Below are 18,484 nucleotides of genomic sequence, written 5' to 3' on the forward strand. Positions count from 1 at the left end.
GTTTTTCCTCTTTTTCAGTATATTACAGTCCAAATTTAAGTGTGACCACCTTATTGATATTTCTTTTTTGTAACAAATCATATACTGATGTCAATATAATAGAGGGAAACATTCCACGTGGGAAAAATTATATATAAAAACAAAGATGAGGTGACTTACCGAACGAAAGCGCTGGCAGGTCGATAGACACACAAGCAAACACAAACATAGTGAGAAAAAAGGACAGGTATACACTCGCACACACACACACATATCCATCCACACAAACAGACACACAAAGTTCTAGCTTTCGCAACAAACGGTTGCCTCATCAGGAAAGAGGGAAGGAGAGGGAAAGATGAAAGGATGTGGGTTTTAAGGGAGAGGGTAAGGTGGCAAAAACAGAAACAGGAAAATAAGACGACAGAAAAGATTTTGAAATGCAACAGTGACAATAACAAACGTAATTGTTGGATTCAAATTAATGATGTCAATATAATAGAGGGAAACATTCCACGTGGGAAAAATTATATATAAAAACAAAGATGAGGTGACTGAACGAAAGCGCTGGCAGGTCGATAGACACACAAGCAAACACAAACATAGTGGGAAAAAAGGACAGGTATACACTCGCACACACATATATATCCATCCACACAAACAGACACACAAAATTCTAGCTTTCGCAACCAACAGTTACCTCATCAGGAAAGAGGGAAGGAGAGGGAAAGATGAAAGGATGTGGGTTTTAAGGGAGAGGGTAAGGTGGCAAAAACAGAAAGAGGAAAATAAGACGACAGAAAAGATTTTGAAATGCAACAGTGACAATAACAAACGTAATTGTTGGATTCAAATTAATGATGTCAATATAATAGAGGGAAACATTCCACGTGGGAAAAATTATATATAAAAACAAAGATAAGGTGACTTACCGAATGAAAGCGCTGGCAGGTTGATAGACACACAAGCAAACACAAACATAGTGGGAAAAAAGGACAGGTATACACTCGCACACACACACATATCCATCCACACATACAGACACACAAAATTCTAGCTTTCACAACCAATGGTTGCCTCATCAGGAAAGAGGGAAGGCGAGGGAAAGATGAAAGGATGTGGGTTTTAAGGGAGAGGGTAAGGTGGCAAAAACAGAAAGAGGAAAATAAGACGACAGAAAAGATTTTGAAATGCAACAGTGACAATAACAAACGTAATTGTTGGATTCAAATTAATGATGTCAATATAATAGAGGGAAACATTCCACGTGGGAAAAATTATATATAAAAACAAAGATGAGGTGACTTACCGAACGAAAGCGCTGGCAGGTCGATAGACACACAAGCAAACACAAACATAGTGGGAAAAAAGGACAGGTATACACTCGCACACACACACATATCCATCCACACATACAGACACACAAAATTCAGGCTTTCGCAACCAACGGTTGCCTCATCAGGAAAGAGGGAAGGAGAGGGAAAGATGAAAGGATGTGGGTTTTAAGGGAGAGGGTAAGGTGGCAAAAACTGAAAGAGGAAAATAAGACGACAGAAAAGATTTCGAAATGCAACAGTGACAATAACAAACGTAATTGTTGGATTCAAATTAATGATGTCAATATAATAGAGGGAAACATTCCACGTGGGAAAAATTATATATAAAAACAAAGATAAGGTGACTTACCGAACGAAAGCGCTGGCAGGTCGATAGACACACAAGCAAACACAAACATAGTGGGAAAAAAGGACAGGTATACACTCGCACACACACACATATCCATCCACACATACAGACACACAAAATTCTAGCTTTCGCAAGCAACAATTACGTTTGTTATTGTCACTGTTGCATTTCAAAATCTTTTCTGTCGTCTTATTTTCCTCTTTCTGTTTTTGCCACCTTACCCTCTCCCTTAAAACCCACATCCTTTCATCTTTCCCTCTCCTTCCCTCTTTCCTGATGAGGTAACCGTTGGTTGCGAAAGCAGAATTTTGTGTGTCTGTATGTGTGGATGGATATGTGTGTGTGTGTGTGTGCGCGAGTGTATACCTGTCCTTTTTTCCCACTATGTTTGTGTTTGCTTGTGTGTCTATCGACCTGCCAGCGCTTTCGTTCGGTAAGTCACCTCATCTTTGTTTTTATATATAATTTTTCCCACGTGGAATGTTTCCCTCTATTATATTGACATCATTAATTTGAATCCAACAATTACGTTTGTTATTGTCACTGTTGCATTTCGAAATCTTTTCTGTCGTCTTATTTTCCTCTTTCTGTTTTTGGCACCTTACCCTCTCCCTTAAACCCCACATCCTTTCATCTTTCCCTCTCCTTCCCTCTTTCCTGATGAGGCAACCGTTCGTTGCGAAAGCCGGAATTTTGTGTGTCTGTATGTGTGGATGGATATGTGTGTGTGTGCGAGTGTATACCTGTCCTTTTTTCCCACTATGTTTGTGTTTGCTTGTGTGTCTATCGACCTGCCAGCGCTTTCGTTCGGTAAGTCACCTCATCTTTGTTTTTATATAAAATCATATACTGAGAAATATATTGAACTTAATTAGTAAAATATCTAATAAAAGATTGTTGGTGCACATGGGAGTTTCATTTCTTACTGCTACAAATGCGGTAATTACTCTTTTAAAATACCCAGAAAAGCATTAAAATAATTCCTTAAGAAATCTAAATTTCAAAAAAAAAAAAAAAAACCTGGAAGGTCACAGTACTGGATTGTCTTTTTTTGTTTTGTTTTTTCTATTGTTTTTACAAATCAAGCAGTATGTATATGTATTTATTTCATTTATAACAATGAAAATAATCAATTATTGATAATGTAAATGGGTAGATAAAATATCTACTCACCAAGCGGCAGCAGGGGAACACACACACACGCAAAAAAGGATTTACCTTTCACAAGATTTTGGAGCCAGTGGCTCCTCCTTCTGACAGAAGAGTTGAAGGGAAAGGAAGAGGTGTGGAGGAAAAGGACTGGAGAAGTTTAGGAAAAGGGGTACAGTTCAGAAAAATCACCCAAAACCCTGGGTCAGGGGAGACTCACTGGACGGGATGAGGAGTAAAGACTGATTGTTGGGGACTGACTGTCTTTCCTGCTCATCCCATATGGTAAGTCTCCCCTGACCCAGGGTTTTCCGGTGACTTTTCTGAACTATATCCCTTTCCCCAAACCTCTCCAGTCCTTTTCCTTCACCCCTCTTGCTTCCCCATCAACTCTTTTGCCAGAAGAAGGAGCAACTGGCCCCGAAGGCTTGTAAAAGTTAAATTATTTTGTGTGTGTGTGTTCCCCTGCCACCACTTGGTGAGTACATTTTTTATCAATCCATTTACATTATATTCATTTCATTTGTTTGCTATTACTAGTTTCTTAGTATGAGTTATTTTAAAAACTTTGTGGCTTAGTGTAATTATATGTATATATGTTTACTGTATCAAAATGCAATTTTCATCTGCAGTGTGTATTGATACATGTGAAAAAAATATTTAAACAGTATGTCTCTTTGAATTAAATTTAAATATATATACACATTTTATAACTACCATATCACTTCTCCTACTTCTATGTGTATCAACACACAGCACAATTTTTGGGAGCAATAAAAATCTAATTTAATTTATTCAGGTTCCATAAGGTGATATTGAAAGTAATGTGCTTAAAGAAATACACTGTTTAAGAACAAAAGAATGATCTGATCTGATCTGATCTATTTGTGTTTTCCTGCATTTATTTTTCTTGTTAATTTATTCTTGGCTTACAAAGTCACTATCACATTAAAAGTGACTATTGTATTCAAAGATCATTATCAGTTGTCTCTGGATGGCCTCTAAGCTGATAAGCAGTTAACAGGAAAAAGAAATGCAGCAGGGCATTCAATGTATTTTCTATAATTAAATGCAAAACGTCTGTGCCAGTTGATGCAAGAAGAAGCATTTAATATGAAATGTACCTTTTTTGAACATTTATAACTGTAAAGCTTTATGATCTGGTTCCTAGCCAATTCTTTGTCAGTAAACTTTGAAAAAACACACTACATGCAGTTCAGAACTTGTAAGGCATGTCCCATGAGTACATGCCTAACATACAATACAAGCAGACAGAAGAAGTGGACAGTGTTAAATTCTTGGGATTACAGCTTGATAATAAATTCAACTGGGAGGTGCACACCACAGAGAACTGCTGAAGCGTCTTAACAAATCTCTATTTGCAATGCAAATTGTGTCAGACATAGGGGATATATAAATTAAAAAGCTGGCATACTATGCTTACTTCCATTCCATAATGTCATATGGGATCATTTTTTGGGATAATTCATCAAGCCAAGCTGAAGTTTTCTGGGCACAAAAATGTGCAGTAAGAGTTATATGTGGTGTGAACTCAAGAACATCCTGCAGAAGCCTGTTTAGGGAACTAGGGATACTAACTATTGCTTCCCAATATATTTATTCCTTAATGAAATTTGTCATTAAAAATATATCACTTTTTCAAACCAACAGCTCAATTCATGGAATCAACACTGGTAATAAGAATAATCTTCACAAGGATTTCAAGGCACTTACTCTTTTACATAAAGGTCTGCATTATTCAGGAACACAAATTTTCAGTAACTTGCCAGCAGTCATAAAAAGATTAACAACCAATGAAATTCAGTTTAAGAGAAGCCTAAGGATTTATTGGTGGCCAACTCCTTCTACTCCATTGATGAATTTCTCAGTGGAACCATCTGCACAATTACAGTGCAGTAATGTGTTCATTGTAAATAAGTGTGTGTGTGTCTTGTGTGTGTGTGTGTGTGTGTGTGTGTGTGAGTGAGTGAGAGAGAGAGAGAGAGAGAGAGAGAGAGAGAGAGAGAGAGAGAGTACAATCTAAATTCCGCACCATTTCAGTGCAGTAATATGTTCATTGTAAATAAGTATGATAGTAGTTCTATTACATGTTTATTACCTTATAAATAAAAAACTTTTTTATTTTAAATTCAGTGCATTAGTGTTTGTAAAATGATTCTTTCATATAGTGTTCATTAAAAAAAAGATGATCATTCCACTTGGGACCTGTGGAAGGTACATTAGCTTATTTGTTTCAGTTGTAAATATTTGTCATGTATTATTGTTTTTCTGACATGTTCTACATCCTGGAGGACCTCCTCACTACGGATCAATTGGAATGAAAGTAAATCTAATCTAATCTAATACTTTTTAAAGGCGTGGCAGCAATATTTTTCAAAATCAAAATAAATCAACATTGTAAATAGTTTTGTGAGATCATTATTTGCTCCAATGACCAATTACAGCAATTACATATTGAAATATATATATAACTTTTATTGCAAATATTTTATGTTCCATCATCAGTCCTGACAGGAATACCTGAATGTGTCTGTTTTGGAAGCCAGACAATTTTATTTATATTATCAAAGTTCTGCAACTAGAATTAGTACAAAAAAGTGACTTTTACCTCAGAATTGATACAGGATCTTGTACTTTCTGTGTCTCAATCACAGTTAATAGGCCCATTACATTGTAATTTCAACTATTAGCTATATATTATATCCTGCTTATTGATCTACTTAAAATACACATCATAGTCTTATTGTCCTACTATCAAATACTTTTATACTTAAAGACATCTGGTAAACACAATTCTTGCATGTATTCTGTCATCAAGAGATAAAAATTCCAAAAAGAGAAACATTTGTATCTAATTAAAAATCTCCTTTATTACTCTGAGAAAAATCATTCAGAAACCAAATGTCAGTAAGTGCAGATAGCAGATACAATGTTCCTGCCAGTTATCAGTCATATTGCTTTCCAGTGAAAGAATGTGCAAAGACAGCATATTTACAAATGTTTACACTGTTCAAAATTGTCCAGTAATCACTATCATCACTTTGGACCGAAGATAGAAAAAAATCTCACTTTGTAATTGATCAAATATAAAGTTCAGACAAATGCTTTATGTAAAGCATTATAATTCAGACAAAGGATAAGAATTTGTGCTATTCCATTCTAACTTTATTTACACAATCTGCTTCTATTGAGCATGACTAGAAATTAGGATGATAAATACATTACTATTGTTGATTCAAGCTCATCATTCAGTTGCATACTCACAATTCACACTTTTTAATCTTTTTTCTTTTACATATTTACCAAGAATTGACACAAATGGTTACTTTAGCAAACTTATGATATCACAGTCTGGGTGTTATTATTGACAGTCCATTGATATGTGGGGTTGCCCTCTATGAGTGACTGTTTTTAGCTGCTATCCAAGATGAACAAGATGATAATTTTGAAAAATATGGTGATATGTATTGCAAAGATGTTTTCTATTATTTACAGAGTACATCATAGCACTAGCTTTGATTGTCTTGCTAACTCATACTGTTCATTAAAAATATTGTTGACTGTGATTTACAACATAATAGTTTATTCCACAAAACAATTATGCCACTTAAAGCAGATGACTTTTTTTCATATTTCTACGACATAATTTGTCGAGAATGAAAAATACTTCATATTTTCAATATTAGTATAATAGAGTCAGGGTAAGGTGATCCATGATAGTTACAGGAGGCTGGGCACAACTGCTTTGCACATCCACTTCAACCAATCACACAACACGGTTTTGTAAATGTCTCTGTGGCAATGCCTCACTGTTGTCCCAGCTCTATTGGTGGCTATTGTTTTCACCTGCAGCCATCTGCACCTAGCAGTTGAAAGCACTCTTAGCTGTCAGGGATCATCTTATGCTGCCTTGACTATTAACACTGGATACTCACTCCTCAGAATGTAAACTTTATTTATGGGGAGCTACACAAGGGAAGTTTTGAAACAAAGCAGTCACTTGAGTTTTGAATGTTATTTCTCTGAACTGCCACAGCTTAGTAGAGGGAAACTTACATTACAATAACTAAGTATGCTGATGATTACACAATCATCTCAGAACTTTTGTAAAAGCTTAGTTCCAGCATATTTATTTCATAGTTTGTTGCTGTGGTCTTCTGTCAAATAGTGAAAGCAACAGAAATTACCTGAAATACAGATGGCTTTTATATGGTATTTTGTTATCATCTTTGTAGTAATAGCTCAAAAGTCACATCATTAGAGAAAAACTCTACACTATCGGTGGAACTGTCTAACAAAGATAGTTTTAATGAAATTTATACTCAGAAAATAACGTATCTCCTCACTCTTTTCAAACATTCAGAAAATGGCCTCTGAGACTTTTGCATGTTCTCTCAAAAGAACTTCCAAAAGCCTTTCTTATGTTCCTGTCTCTGCTTTCATCAGAGCTGTTATCAAACTTCCAGAACAAAAATTAAGTTTTATCATCACTGGCATGACAATGCAAACATTCTCAGACATTTTGTGTACAATCATTTGTCACTGAGACTTTTTGCACAAAAGTTCCACTGCTTCAGCTGGAGAGTGAAGGATAAGAGAATGAAGGAAAATATTATCTTCTCACAGAGCAGTCCGTTCATCATACACTATTACTGCTTCATTATCAACCAAAGAATCTGTGTCTTTGTGTAAATACTGACTCCTTGATTTACTGAGAGCAATGATGGCAGCCTCATCATTTCTCATTCTGTTTTTTCTCTTCTTGCTGAAGTTCACCTGAAAGACAAAAACAAATGAAAATTAGTAATATAATTAATTAAGCTCATAATAATTTAAGTTAAATGTGATAACTCATTATCCCACATATAGTAGGGGCATATGTGAAAAATTTAAGATCAAACATATGCTTAATGTTATATGGCCTCCATTGTTAAACATCATTTTATATGTTATTTCTCGTGTGCTGTACAGTACATGAGGGCATTGACAATGTTCAGTGTGTTGCTTTTCCAAAGCCAATGTATGGTTTCCTATTAATTGTCTCATCTGAGTCAGGATACAGGTTTACACTGGTATGAGACATGTACAGATAGTAGTGTTTACGCTAAATCCACATGTTTATACAGATTTAAAATTCTTTCATTTCAAGTAAAACAAATATATATATAATTCCAGTTTTTCTTTATTTCCCTTAATTAAAGCTGTGAAGAAAGTTCAAACTGAACAGCTAATGGTATAAAACATTCACAGGTCCTTTAAGTACATTAGTAATATATATTTTCAGAGTAATTTTTCACTATTCAGTGGTGTGTGCACACTATGCTGTGGAGTGTGCATTTATCTGAAACCTCCGGGCATACTAGAGCTGTGTGCCAGACAGGGCCAGGTTTGAGTCACAGCCCAGCACACAGTTTAATTTGCCATGAAGTTTCAGATCAGAGCATATTTTGTTGCACAGTTAAAATTCATTCTGGAAATGCATTATCCTTTCTTCCACATGTGCTAGGCCTACAGAATGTGTTAAGAGAACTTTGGTGAAGTTTGGAAGGTAGGAGAGAGGCGCTGTCAGAAGTGAAGCTGTGAGGGTGGGTCATGAGTCATGCTTGGATATCTCAGTTGAAAACTCATTTGCTTATGAAAGAGAAAGGTCTCAGGTTTGAGTCCCAATCCAACACACAGTTTTGATCTGCCAAGATGTTTCAGTAATATACACTATGTGATCAAAAGTATCTGGACACCCCCTAAAACATACATTTTTCATATTAGATGCATTGTGCTGCCACCGACTGCCAGGTACTCCATATCAGCGACCTCAGTAGTTATTAGACATCATGAGAGAGCAGAATGGGGTGATCCGCAGAACTGATGGACTTCGAACATGGTCAGGTGCCTGGGTGTCACTTGTGTCATACGTTTGCGCGCGAGATTTCCACACTCCTAAACATCCCAAGATCCACTGTTTCCCACTTGATAGTGAAGTGGCAATGTGAATGGACATTTACAACACAAAGGTGTACAGGCCAACCTCATCTGTTGACTGACAGTGACTGCCGACAGTTGAAGAGGGTCGTAATGTGTAATAGGCAGACATCTATCCAGGCCATCACACAGGAATTACAAACTGCATCAGGATCCACTGCAAGTACTATGACAGTTAGGTGGGAGATGAGAAAACTTGGATTTCATGATCAAGCAGCTGCTCAAAAGCCACACATGATGCCAGTAAATGCCAAATGACGCCTCCCTTGGTGTAAGGAGCGTATCAGGCCTCACCGACCAACATCGATACCTCTCCTCAGTGCAGCACTCCATGACGAATGGGCTGCCATTCCCTAAGAAACCTTCCAGCACTTGACTGAATGTATGTCTGCAAGAGTGGAATCTGTCATCAAGGCTAAGGGTGGCCCAATACCATATTGAATTCTAGCATTACCAATGATCACGTACTGTATATAAACTAAAACTCCAGTAGGTGTTCCACAGTAGGATGGCATTTGTCACATTTTTCTGCATTATAATTGAGAATGATCAGATGAGAAAAACATGGTTCAAATATTTAAAAGTTAATATTATCTTTGTGCAAAATTTGCAGTGCCCTATATATCCCAAAACAATTTTTATGATAAATGGGTGACCTTACAATATGTTCAACAGGTGCCCCCAAAGAGGAGATTCTATAGAGATGTGAAATGTGTGGGTTATGAAAATCACCCCTGACACCATTCTAGTCGGATTGGTTTCACATTATACTGATTCCATACTGCAAAGATACTTTTTACACATAGTCCCTGCAGAGAACCTTGCATTAATCTCCCCATTACAACCAAAGAAATTATTTCCACAACTTTTCTTGGAATGGGAAATGATTAAGCGTTACTTAAACACACCTGTGATCTTAGAGCACTTGTGACTCTAAGATATGCATGACAGTGATATATATGAAGGTTGCAAATTGAGCGTAATTCTGCTCTGAGAAGCTCAGTTACCACAAAAGTCTCTGAGCAAGTAAAAAAGTATTGTATTGTATTGTATTGGTCCTGTTGTCTACAAAAGCACCTTGTGCATAAGACATTCGACAGGTCAAGTTATAAGTACACTTCTGAACGTGATTATAAATGTACTTATTTAAGGTTACAATAAAACACTTTAGACATTAAGAATTTATAAAAACACTTAATAAATTTAAATATTCTTCAATGGAGTAAAAGCAGTGATGCTGTAAATTTGACTTTACAGATTTTCCAAAGGTTTTGACCTCAATAATTGCTTTAATATTTTCAGGAAATTTGTTATCAAGTTTAACTTCCATGTGGAAAGTACCTTTTTGGCACAAAGATATGCTGATTTCGTTTATACGTGAATTTTTGTTTCGTCTGGTAAAGTGATCATGTATATCACAGTATTTTTGTAGTCTCCAGTCCTTGCCTATTACACTTATTTTAAAGAATTTAAGGGTTTCCATGATGTATACACAAGGCAATGGAGGAATAATAGAAATCTTTAACAGAGGTTTGCAAGAGTCTCTAGATTTGAATCCAAACATGATTCTAATGGCCCTTTTTTTGTAGTTTGACAGTGATATTAGCTATTTTAGAGTTTCTTCAGAAAGTGACTCCATATTTAAGGCAAGAGTGGAAATACATTCATTGCTGTTTTCTCACTACAGCATGATTTTAGTGAGCAAAGAAGGTAACATGTCATGCTAAGTTCTGTATTAGGGTATTCAGTATGCTTATTCCATTTTACATGGTTCTGCTACCAGAGTCCTAGGAATTTGGTTTCAGTACTGTTACTAACTAGTTCATCATTGATAGAGACCAATGGGATAAATGTATCCTTGTTTGGAGCATTGTGAAATTTTAGTGCAATGGGTTTTTTTACTCTTTATTACAAATTGAGTATTACATGGCCTTCTGCTAAGTTGTTTTGTGACAGTGTTTACTGACTGCTGTAATTTTTCTTTGCTGTCTCCTTTTAGTAGAACTGTGGTGTCATCTGCAAATATTATTGTTTTATACACATCCACATTTAACCTGAGATCATTTGTATACAGAATGAACAGAAGGGGTCCCATTACTGATCTTTGAGGTACACCATATTTAATTTGTTTATAGTCTGATAAATGTTCAGATACAGTTTTTAGATGGATATTTGTGTGCTTAATGCACAGTGCCTGCTTATGATAGCTCAGGAAGGAACTGATCCAGTTGTTGAACAGATCTTGAATTACACATTTTTCAAGCTTTGACAGCAGAGTCTAATGGTTCACCATGTCAAAATCTTATAACAGGTCAATAAGTATTCCCATTGAGTCCTGTTTCTTGTCCATTATGCTTAATATGGAATTGATGAACTCATAAATAGCACTTGTTGTTGACATCTTATTTCTGAACCAATGTTGTTCATAGTGTAGGATATTGTTTTTATTTACAAATTTCATAAGTTTGTCATACATAACTTTTTCTAATATTTTTGAAATGCAAGAGGAAGTTCTGATGTGTCTGTAGTTACTTACATTATCTTTCTCACCTTTTTTTATGTAATAGAGTGACTTAAGGTGTTTTCGAAGGAAAGTGCCTGCATGCAGTGTGCAGTCATGTAAGAGTGTAAGTATTTCAGTTAGGTCTGATGCACTCTTCCGTAAGATTGTTGCACGGACACCATCAGTATCTGCAGAGTTGGAATTTTTTGGTTCTTTTATTCCATTAGCTACTTCATTATGTGAGACAGAACTGACATATGTTGATCCTCTACAAGCACTTATTTTGTATTCACTGGCTTGGGTGCTCTTATGTAAGTTTGACTGTGTCATATTATCAGCAACACATGTGATAAAATTGTTAGAAGAGTTGGCTACTTTTAATGGGTTTGTCACCTTTTTATTTTTTATGATAGTGTTATATTTTTGTAGGATAGTCTGTGTTCACTAAATTCTTTTTTAAAGCACTCCAAATAGCCTTGAGTTTATTAGCAAAATTATAAATGTATTTGTCATTATGGATTATTTTTGCTGCTCTTATTACTTTTCTTAGTATTCTGGAGTATTTTTTATAGTATACGTGTATTTCAAGCGAGGAATTTTTTAATTTACTCATTTCATGAAGTAGTCTTTTATTATGGTATGAAAGCCTTATTCCCCCTTGTGACCCAGCTGTTTGTTCTAGAACTCCCTCTTATGGTTACAGGTCTCAGTGGGAAGGCAATCTGAAAGAAATGGGTTAACCGTTAATGTATCGATGAAAGTGTTGAATTTTTCATCGATACCATTAATTTTATACATGTGTGATCATTTTTCTTTCTGAGATAAGCTGTTGAAGTAGTTTATAATATCCTGATTATACCTCCAATACCTACAATATCCTGATTATACCTCCTCTTACAGACATGTTGTTTATAGTACTGCCTTTCATTTTTAAGCTTACTATTTGAGCAAGATGGTCACTAAAACCTGCATCTTCTTCTGTCTCTCTGCTACATTCAGCAGAGTTTAACTGTCTCTAAATTGGCTAAGAACTCTATACTGTTGCACCACACAATATAAAATTTCAGTCTGAATAATTAAGTTAAAAGGGGAAGCTCAACAAATGAATAAATTGAATGTATTTTAATTACAGTATTAGTGCATATTCCACTTCTCTCGCAGGAAAGGAGTAGCACAGAAAATTATATAAAATTCTAAACAGTATTAACTGCAGACTTAAGTATCTGCACATTTTTTACACATTATATGGAGAGAAACATAGTTTTAGCTTCTCCTTTGCAGGTTGTCCAGTATAATCCTTTCATTCTGCTATCTTCACAAAATTCCTCTCATTCTAACAGCAACAAACCACAGACTTAGTTCTCTATATTGATTATACTTATACCCTTGTTAAAATGCACAAGCATCACATCTTACTAATGACAATACCTGAAGGATCTATCAAATACAGAATAAAACCAGCAGTATCATTTTGCATTGTACTTTTTTTCATGTATTTAGCCAATAACAGTACTATTTCACACAAGTGAAAGGCACAAATAAATCATTTTATGGCAAATTTTTATGATAAGATTGTTCCATCACAACAGTACACAGAGAGTAATTTCAAAATCACTATCCCTCTGTATTATAATGATAAAAGACAACATAGCAATAAATGCAAAGCCCACCACCTGTGAAGAGAATCAAGGCAAACCTTAGCGTAAAGCTCAGCAAGATTATCTTCTGTGGAGAGAGGCCGAGATCTCGACCTGACCCAGGCGGGGAGGCTCCTCGTCTTGAGCACAGTAGGGCCAGGGGGTGGATCACCCCCACGTGTGCCAACCTCATCCAGAACTGTAAACAAATATGAGACTATGTCACATTAGGTCAAATGTGTAAAAGAATAACACACTGAGCTATTTAATTTTCTTATTAATCACAGTTTCACATTGGCTAACACAGAGAAATCTTTGAAATAGTTATGTGGCAGCTGGAATGTTTGCAGTCTTGGAAGGAGTACTTTCTACTTTGAATATAAACAATTATTTAAAATTATAATGCACTCAAAATGAACTTCTTATAAAATTATCCATTTTACAGTTGCTCTTGGAGAACCCAATACTATCTACCTATTTTATATATTTATTTTCTCAGGTCCCATAGGGACAACTGAGTCAAAGCTGCTTGCTCATGCAACAAGTCAGTAAACAAAAGAAAAGAAAAAATCGAAAGAGTAGCTGGTGGGGGGATAGACATCAAAGGGAGGAAGGGGGCGATGGAGGGGGGGGGGGGGGGGGGAGAGAGAGAGAGAGAAAATATTTGTAGCAATATGTGTACTACATAATAAAAGGAGAACTTACTATGAGGATATCTTGCAAATAATTTTTTAAAAATGTGTTCTGGAATGGAGCCTTTCAATTTAGTTTTAAATTTCAAGGTTCTGGTAGAAGCTTATTGAAAATTAAACCTGCACATCTCTCTATATACAATAAACATTTAACTGCTAATCTCAATGACTATGTTAATCATGTATACTTTGTCAACAACTATGAAGTGCATAGCAGAAGATACTTAGGACTGTATCAGATGCTAGGTTTTCTTCCTGTTCCATTAGCAAATGAACACTGGAAAATGACTGCCCAAATGCTTCTGAGTGCACTATAATTAGTTTCATCTTGACTTTGTGGTTCATAGGAGGGCAAACACGTAGGCGGTGGAAGTATATTTCTAGATACTTTACTTAATACTCAATTTTGAAACTTTGTAAGTAGGCTTTCATGGGATACTTTGTACATCTACCTTCAGACATCTACCATTTTAAGTTTTTCCAGCATTTCTGTGCCATTCTCACATAAAACAACCAAATTACTGACAGTTAGTACTCCTTAACTGTACACATTCAATATTAATAACTCAATATCCCCTGTTAGCCCTATATGGTATGGGTCCCACACACTTGAGCAATATTCTAAGATGGGACACACATATGTTTTGTAAGAAGTCTCTTTTGTAGACTAAATTCTGCATTTTCCCCAGTATCCTACCAATGAACCAAAATCTGCCATTGGCTTTACCTACCTGCTTATTTCCCTTGCACACACACTGTTTTCATTTGCCCTGTATGAGCAGTTTATAATTTTTTTTCTCCCATAAAACTCTTCATTTACTTATCAAATCATTGTCTGACTTCACTGATAATTTACTCGTCTAGTGACAGCAAAACATTGCTCTTAATGACAGAAACTGTGTGAACAACCCCCCCCTCCCCCTCTTTGTTGTTTCCATCCTCCCCTCCCTCCCTCCCTCCCACCGCCCCTCTCTCTCTCTCTCTCTCTCTCTCTCTCTCTCTCTCTCTCTCTCTCTCTCTCTCTCTCTGTTTTTCCACTGTCTCATTTTCAGTTTTTAACTGCATCAGTCATCTGACTTCTCATGTCTCTTCTTCTATCCATCCTTCGTTTCTCACTTTGTTCTCACCTCACAACTGAATCTTACACAGTCCTTACTGGTAAACCATCCCACACTGTCTGTTATCTCCCCCTTCATCTCTGTTTCCTCTCATTTTCACAACTGGTTGATTCCTCATCCTGAAGACTGAGTGACTCACCATTCCTTTCTAACCTCCCCAATCTATCCATTTTGCCACTGATGAAACAACTATTAGTTCCAAAATGTAGCTACTGTGTCGCTTTTACTTTTATGTGTCTATTGGCATTACTAACATTTCACCTCCTGAGGGTTGAGTTCCAGCCAGCAATTCTGTCTCATAATTTGTTAGTTTCCTTGTTTTGATTTTCTTTTGATACAGTTTATAACATCAGTGTTATGTCTTTTGTTTAAGACACCATACACAATATTTTCTGATATACTGCAAGATTGCGTTTGCAGATGGCTTGTAACTTAATAAAATTAATTTTTGCAATTATAATTTAAAATCAGTTATATACTGTATACTTTTTCACTAAAACTGCTGATCAACTGTCAATAATTATGAATGGAAAAGTTGATGTTAGTTCTGGATAATATATTGACATGATTTACAATATCGTTTGTTAGTATTAGCTGAAAGCTTATTATTTCCGTCCTCCCATGACCTTTTCCAAAGTCATATTGCTAATCAAAGAGTAATTATATGCAGTATAAATGTTTATGAGGAGATAATGTGAATGTGATGTAACAAAGTATAAATGTCATGCCTTCAGCATTGAGAGAAAAGTGATTATATCATTTTTTATTGTTAATTTAATTATTTTCTCACAATAAAAATAATAGCAAATAGTCACAATTCAAAGATAAACAAAAGGGTTCCTCATTTATTGGAATGGTCACTTTGTCATAGTTCACTGTTAATTTGACTTTTAAAACTCTGCAAGGTTTATGAAAAACATCAAAGTTAACAGTTATTCCCTCTTCTTCTTCTTCTTCTTCTTCTTCTTCTTCTTCTTAAAAACAATTCAGTAATGTTTGTTGCAGAAGTACAGAAACAAAATTGTGCTTGCCTGCTTCATTTTTTCATTGAAGCCATTAGTTACATTTCAAGAAAAAAATCTGTTAATGATTTTGAATGAATATACAGAAACTAGTCTTAAATATTGTCCTTTGAGGACTGGGGACCGTAGTGTTTAGCAAATAGAGTGTTTTTTCACAGAAAAATCTGGAGGGTAAGATGGTTGACCTATACTGTGTCTCATCCCAGTACTGAACACAAGCACTGTGGTTTATTGGATGCCCCTAAGTTGTTAAGGTAATGATTACAGTAATAAGTGTGGTACAAGGGGTGACTAAATAGTTCTCATCCCACCTGTGAAATACGTCTCATTCCCGAATGTCGGCTTAGCACCTAAACTTTTTTGTTAAGGGTGTTCTTTTCCCCAGTTATTGGAGTTTGAAGTGCCACAGGTGTACACATTTTGAAAAATGGATAGAGAGAGCAAGTGTGCCATCATCCAGTACCTGCTGAAAAAGGACACAAGCGCACAGCAGGTCCATAATGGTATGATGGAAACATTAGAGGAAGATTCCCCTTTCTACAGTGGAAGACCGGTAATGCCAGTAGGAAGGAGAGGGTCACTGCGATCCAGGATATCAACATGGCAGACCACTGTGTGACAGAACACTACATTGCACAGAGTGTGGGCAAATCTCAGGAAACCATTGGACACTTCGTAAGAGTTTTGCTTGACACGCACAAGGTCTCATGTTGACAGCAGAAAGCAAAGGCCAGAGATATATCATGTCCATTGAAAACCTGACCTATTCTGAGGCAGACTTTGTGACTTTTCTCAAATGTTTTGGGAAAAAGGATTTCATGGGTTCACTATTTTCAATCCAAATCCAAGGTTCAACTGGAACAGTGGAAACAACCCTCTTCATAGGCCCCCAAGAAGTTCAAGTCAGTCACACCACATGGCAAAGTTGTGGTCCAGAATGAGATTTCCACTCTGCAGCGGAGTGTACGCTGATATGAAACTTCCTGGCAGATTAAAACTGTGTGCCCGACCGAGACTCGAACTCGGGACCTTTGCCTTTCGCGGGCAAGTGCTCTACCAACTGAGCTACCGAAGCACGACTCACGCCCGGTACTCACAGCTTTACATCTGCCAGTACCTCGTCTCCTACCTTCCAAACTTTACAGAAGCTCTCCTGCGAACCTTGCAGAACTAGCACTCCTGAAAGAAAGGATATAGCGGAGACATGGCTTAGCCACAGCCTGGGGGATGTTTCTCATTCTGGAAAGTGCTAGTTCTGCAAGGTTCGCAGGAGAGCTTCTGTAAAGTTTGGAAGGTAGGAGACGAGGTACTGGCAGATGTAAAGCTGTGAGTACCGGGCGTGAGTCGTGCTTCGGTAGCTCAGTTGGTAGAGCACTTGCCCGCGAAAGGCAAAGGTCCCAAGTTCGAGTCTCGGTCGGGCACACAGTTTTAATCTGCCAGGAAGTTTCAAAGTTGTGGTCTCTTGTTCTTTGGGATTTTAGGGGTGTTATCCTGGTCGAATACCTCAAAAAAGGTGAAAAAGTGAGTGGAGCATATTAAACTGCGCAGCTAACACATCTGAGGGAGTCCATCAAAGTGAAATGCATCAGGATGTTAACAAAACATGTGCTCTTCAATCAGGACAGTGCACCCATGCACATAACTATTACTGTAATGTCTGCCATCGACTCCTCTGGCTTCAAACTGCTTCAGCACCCACCGTATTCATGTGACTTGGTTCCACATGACTTTCATCTCATCTCTGAGCTCAATAAATATCTAGCTGGAACCCATTTTTGATCAGATGATAATGTCATGGTTGTGGTAAGACAAGGAGGGTACAATGGGCCTGCATCACTGGTGACAAAAGTGTGTGGCCCTAAAATGGGACTATGCTGAAAAACAACCATAAAAATTTCGACTACAGACAACCTTTATTGGGTGGGCCGAGATCTTTTCAATCAACTCTTGCATATTCTAAAAGTGATTATGAAAAAGACTCATGCTAATAAGCATGTAGCATTACATAAATGCAAGCAGCTCATGCATGTGTAAAGGGATGACAAGGCACAGGGAAGTTAAATTCTTGTTCAGAACCACAAAAAGCATGTGTTACACTTGCCTTCCTGGAGAAACATAAAAATTAATACTTGAAATCTTGTTCAAAATTAAAATTTTAAAAGGGTCTTGTGTTACAAGCTGCTTGTACAGTGGCACTGAACTGATCAATTTTAATCAAACTGGTCACAGATTAAAAACATAATTTAACAGGGGGGGGGGGGGGGGGGGGGGGGGGAGTAAACGGCAAACAGTCATTCACCAACATGCCATCCACAAAAGTTCCTTAGTAACGTAAACAGTTTCATTTGTTTTGTGTTAAGATAGTGTGAACAGTATAAAATGCTTTGTTAAAATAAGTAAGATATCATTCGCCCTTGGCTTCTTGGCTGCATAGTGGGCTGCAGAACTGTAGGACCCACCTTCACAGGTTTGAGGTGCACTGCACAGATGCAGCAACTACTTCGGTAGCAGAGTACAATGGGTGCATATGGTGTTTTTTTTAGGCTGAGCAATCGTTTGAGCCCTCTGGTGAAAACTTGGCAATCAATACACAAAGAGTGAAATAAGATCACATACAAAATAAAGACACACTGACTGTCAAATTTTTTACAGTAAACTGCCACAACATTCTTAACAAAGTTCCTCATTTTACTGCAAT

At 36.8% G+C, this 18,484-nt stretch overlaps 1 protein-coding gene across 1 annotated transcript in view; it reads right to left on the bottom strand.

Annotated features, from left to right (window-relative positions):
• Positions 1-5,237: 5,237 nt before the first annotated feature.
• LOC124799084 overlaps positions 5,238-18,484 on the bottom strand; it is a 167,414-nt gene continuing 154,167 nt past the window's right edge. Inside the window, exons 7-8 of the mRNA XM_047262622.1 lie at positions 13,014-13,153; positions 5,238-7,611 (exon numbers count right to left, since the gene is read on the bottom strand). Coding sequence (XP_047118578.1) covers positions 7,456-7,611; positions 13,014-13,153 — 296 coding nt within the window. The 3' untranslated portion in view covers positions 5,238-7,455. The remainder of the gene's footprint in view (positions 7,612-13,013; positions 13,154-18,484) is intronic.

Source organism: Schistocerca piceifrons, chromosome 5 (assembly GCF_021461385.2).
Source record: "Schistocerca piceifrons isolate TAMUIC-IGC-003096 chromosome 5, iqSchPice1.1, whole genome shotgun sequence".
NCBI classification, from domain to species: Eukaryota; Metazoa; Arthropoda; class Insecta; order Orthoptera; family Acrididae; genus Schistocerca; species Schistocerca piceifrons.